Below are 5,198 nucleotides of genomic sequence, written 5' to 3'. Positions count from 1 at the left end.
ATCACCACAGCAATAGGACATACATTGTTAACGGTAAAAATACAGTTATATGATATTACAATATTTACACATGCGACATATCTGATATAATCATCAATCTCTAAAGTGTTGAATCAACTGTGCAAACACCATTAAGGCTACTACAATATTAGAATAAACTCAATTAATCGTAACGGTATTTGTAAACAGGCATTAATGGCTGTGTATCAAACACTTTCAAACATTTATTTTAGACACACTAATTCAACTGTGTCTCTTTCTTTACAAACAGAAAGTGGTTAAGATACCATTATCAGCAGTCTAGGGATAACGAGTTTGCTTATAATGATAATGTGTTATCTGTTTTATCTAAAATTTATGATCGATACGCTTTATCCGTGGTATTGAAAGGTGGGAGTTGTGACTTCAACCTTGACAAATGAATAGAAGAATTAATCGTTTAACTGACCGCCAGTCAAAAGTCAGCAATGAGATTCTACTGTAGAATGTCGGTTTGATTTGTTCGTTTCTAAGCAATTACATTTGAGGAATTATTGGAATCAAACCAAATATTTGTCATCGAGTGTTAACACAAGTACCACCAGTCTCCGGAAGAGCCTGACCAAGTGAATTTGCTAAATTGTGTGTTTGTAATATTCTTGCTAAATTTTATTTTCATATGAAACACGTAAACGATTCAATATTTAACTGCACAAAATGAAGTACTAGAAGTATCAAGTTTATATTCTTTGCTATATCTGTAATGTATACTTTAAACTCTTAACTTAGAAGAATTTGTGGTTGGTTCTTCAGTTTTGGACATTTTTATACATGTGCTATGTACTAAGGTATTTATATGACTATGCCGATTGATTACAGCTTTTAAAGTCTTATAAGATAAAAACAAAAAAGAGGCATTGCAATAAGACATTATTAATTCAAAATACAAACCTTGTTATCGTGCAAGGCTTCATTAGAATATCGCACCACCGTTTATAGTACTAGTTCTTGGACTTTCTGAATAGCATCACGTTCGTCTTTGTACAAAAAAGAATATTTTTATCGTGTTTCCCGTTGAATACTACAGGTACGTAATTCGTTAAGCTAAATACATCGATATTTATATACGGTAACTGGTGTTTCAGAGTTGCGATATAAACCAGTTTGTCCCGTTTTTGACCAATATATACACATACATAAGGGAAACCATTGAACATTTAAATAAATAAACAGTCGCAAATGCCCTTCATTTTTTGTACTGCAGTTGGCAGTTATATTATCCATCCTTGCCATTCGAAAGGAGCTCAATGCTTAACAGAAAGTGATCAGGACTTTCTGATAACTGATCAGAGCAGTTCAATTCAAGAAATATTTTATTTCAATATTATAAGATTGATCATTACAAGGAAAATATGCTTAATGTTATAAATGATGAAAATAGCAATGATCTATTGCTTCAAACAAACACATCTATCGGTTAATTATGTCAACCTTTTCCTTGCTATGTAATCAATAATAATAAAAAAAAACATCGGTTGCAATTATAAAGCACATTTACAATAACAATTTACAAAATATACAAATCATCAAAGCTATACAAAACTTTAAATTGAGCGTTTTTGACATCAACGTTTTACTAGTTTATTCTTCCTATGATGCAAAATTTATCAACAGCTCCAACAGATAAATTGTTCGTATGATTACTGTAACATTTTATACAATAGATAACATAACATAATCACTAACTTTATAGACTTTATCAAGACTTGTACATATTGAATGAATATGTCGATGACAATATTTATGTCATAATGAGGTAAAATTGTACCTGCAGTAAACTACCAAAAACCTATATACAATTATATGAAATAAATCAATGTACGCCTATCACCACGAGCTATTTAGAATTATTACAGGATTTTCAAAGCAAAAGAAAATGAAACTGTGTGGGAAAACAACAATAGAATATAAACGACATGATAAAACTGGACAAAATATGAACCAAGGAAAGATGTATAAATATATACCAAACGTTGGACCTAATATCCAAAATGTGTCACTGGCAGTAGTGTTCTTATTACCTAAACTTACTGAGAAATCATTTTGCCTGAGTAAGCACCTAGAGGGAGTGTGTGCTAAAGGTTGAGACAGATCTAGCCTCTCTTTTCTGCAAAACAAAGTTTACAAACTTTATATCTGTAATCGAAGATGGCTTCATACATGTAGCTGTCAAACAGTTCTCATATCCACCAACAAAATACGTTACACAGCAACGTTAAAATAGGAATATGTGTACATAATGTGAGAAAAAACACTGCTTTCTGAGAAATAGCGATAACAAACATGGAAACTGAAATCCATGCAAACTTCAATCCACAGCAAATATGATGTTGTACGATGTGGATCCGAGATGAATATGTACACTTTCTTACAACTTTTCTAGAAGCAGAAGATATACCAAGGAGGAAAGGCTATTCACAAAGCCAGCCATTTACTTACGGTCTGAGAACTATATGTAAATAAACTGGAAAACATTATTGTAGGAAAGTGTGAACCTTGAGATCTAAATTTGTACAAAACACATGTGTAACATAGTTTCAGAAATTGAACCTGTATGTCAAACTTGTATAAAACACACGTCAAATAGTTTCCAGAAATAAATTAATGTTTAACCATGTTCAATAGCACGTCCCATAGTTCCCAAATATTGAGCCTGTGTGTTTTACCTTGTATTAAATACACGTAAATAAACAATTTTTAAAAATATTTTACATCTAAATGTGAAGTCTTTTAGTTTAAAATTATTGACCTATTTTGTGGATGATTTATAATCTAATTGAGGTAAAGAAAACGCTCTATTTTACGCGATGAAACAATCTTGATACCTCTTCTCTTCCCTGACATAGTGCGACTGTTTCAGAAACCTTCAACCGTCGTTAACGTATCAGATTTGAAGTATAAACAAACGCTCTACCCATTTTATTCTATCACACAATGTTTTTACCAAAAATGTTATAGGTGTGCCGCAGTATCACAAAGTTCACGTGATGTATGTGATGTGCTTGATTTAAAGTGCATTTACAGGGCGTTCTCTACCATCATTTTACATGCTCCGAGCGACGTATCACATGCATTGTATACAGCCTGATGCAGCCGTGATGTTGTATGTTTGGTTTAAAGTTATGTCACAGGGCGTATCATCATCTTACACGCTCTGAGAGTGGTACAATACGGAGATGTATCTGTTAGTTCTCTCCAGTGCATCGCAGTCTCATCACTACTATGTGATGGGTTATACGCTCCGTTCAGGTTGGATGTTCCACACGCTGCGTACCACCATCCACCCTGTAAATTTTCGGCACAATCCTGTGTAGAATAGTCGTCGTTGTCGCTGTCCTTTGTAGAGAATCTGGTATAGTCGTTAAACTGCATCTGATCTTTAAACACATCTCCACTAAATCCCGATACACTTAGCAAATAGTCGGAACTTTCCCCGTCTACAGAAAATGAGTTGTAGCTGGCATAATAAGCATTACCATCGACATCTTCCATCTCTATACGGAGTTCATGACTTCCAGACGACGTTAACAAATGCATGTTTTCATTTCCGAGCCAAAATTCAAAGTTTAGATCTCCAAATCCTTGTTTGTATTCTTCCCAAGATTTGTAAAAGTTCAAACTCCCGTCATACCTCTTTTGAATGACTGTCCATCTTCCACCAAGCGTGTCCATGTCGCAGTAAGCGGACATCACATTCCCAGATTCCAGTGTGATGTTGTACACACCGGATGGGGTCGAAGAAGACATGGAATGACACAATGGCGACGGAGAAACAGATACATAATTCAATTCTGCGTTCGACTGTGTAGAAACATATACAGAATTCGATTCTGTGTATGTCTGTGTAGAAACAGATACAGAATTCAATTCTGTTTCTGGCGGTGTAGAAGCAAACACAGACTTCAATTCCGTGTAAGGGTAGCTGCCGTTTTGTACAAACTGACAAACGCTCTGATCTCCGTGAAAGACAAATGCATTACAGTCATCGGCAAAATGACATTTTTTTGCACATTGTTGTAGTGATGAAATATTTTGAAATGTAAAGAATGCATAATTTCCGTTAAGATTAGATGTATCGTGTTGGTGCAATGCAAATGAAGAATGTTTGCATTCGATGAATACTTGCAACAAGGCAATCAGAATTATGCGGTACCAAAGGCAGGCATTCATTGTACTGTCTTCAGTGGAACAGCAGCAGTCAGTAGAATATTGAGAGTAGTGTGTGGCTTGGTGACCACTCTGTTGTTATATGACGGAGTATCGACCAACTGAATGGAGCCCATTTCCGGTCATCATCAATCGATTGAGTTACCACAGGACAGGATGGCGGTTCGTGTATTTATTAGCATGCGTACAGATACATTGAGTAGGTTATTTCTGAGTATAACTATTAACTAGCTAATTATGGTAAATGATAAATAAAAACCACTGTCTACGATCTTTAAATAGGGGGGTATAGGTCGAATCTAATTAAATAGGATCAACATCATTTTGGATCTGTGTTTCCAGATTGTTTCTAAATTTCACATCTTATTTGTTGCAATATTTAAATAATGTCACTTATGCTACCCCAGAGACAGACCTCACTTTCTTTCTCTTTACCCCTGGAATATGTCGTGAATAAATCGGATGATACAAGTGGACTAGTTTGATCCTTGAAGTCAGTGTCGTTCCTCTCTAATCTTCAAAGTACCAGTACCAGCCTAGTGATTACGCAAGTAAGGGGATTCCCTGACAACCCTCAAATTTAGTCTATGTCATTGATGTCCAATCCCTTTTGTCCTCGCCTGCTTCAGACCCATGGTCATTTATATTACTTTTTCAGAAGAAGCCGTTTATTTTATATAGTTATTTATGATTTTTAATAACGATATTTGAACCTTTAACATTTTAAGTGAATACATTTAAAATATTTGAGCACAGCACACGAGCTTTTAATACCGATGTGTATTAAAGTATATAAAACAAAATGTTTTGCTTGACGTCAGCTAAGGTAAACGATCAAAGCTTTTTTTTTTATAACACGCACCATTAATGTTTTCATTTGTATTCTTAACATAGATTTTTAGTATGAGCCAATTGGTTACGGTGAAATAAGTATTATTTAATTTAGTAAGATTTAAGCAATGTTAAGGCAATATGTTGTTGTTGTTGTTGTT

The 5,198-nt window shown here is 34.5% G+C and overlaps 1 protein-coding gene across 1 annotated transcript; it reads right to left on the bottom strand.

Annotated features, from left to right (window-relative positions):
* Positions 1–3,159: 3,159 nt before the first annotated feature.
* On the bottom strand, positions 3,160–3,786 carry LOC110445028 (fibrinogen-like protein A). Its single transcript, XM_021489388.1, has one exon. It carries the CDS (start codon positions 3,784–3,786, stop codon positions 3,160–3,162), a length of 627 nt encoding a protein of 208 aa, XP_021345063.1.
* Positions 3,787–5,198: the final 1,412 nt, after the last annotated feature.

The sequence above is a fragment of the Mizuhopecten yessoensis genome, unplaced genomic scaffold (genome assembly GCF_002113885.1).
Source record: "Mizuhopecten yessoensis strain PY_sf001 unplaced genomic scaffold, ASM211388v2 hete_36178690, whole genome shotgun sequence".
In the NCBI taxonomy this organism is placed as follows: Eukaryota; Metazoa; Mollusca; class Bivalvia; order Pectinida; family Pectinidae; genus Mizuhopecten; species Mizuhopecten yessoensis.
Note: the sequence above shows the minus strand (reverse complement) of the source record. Positions and strands in the feature narration are given on the sequence as shown.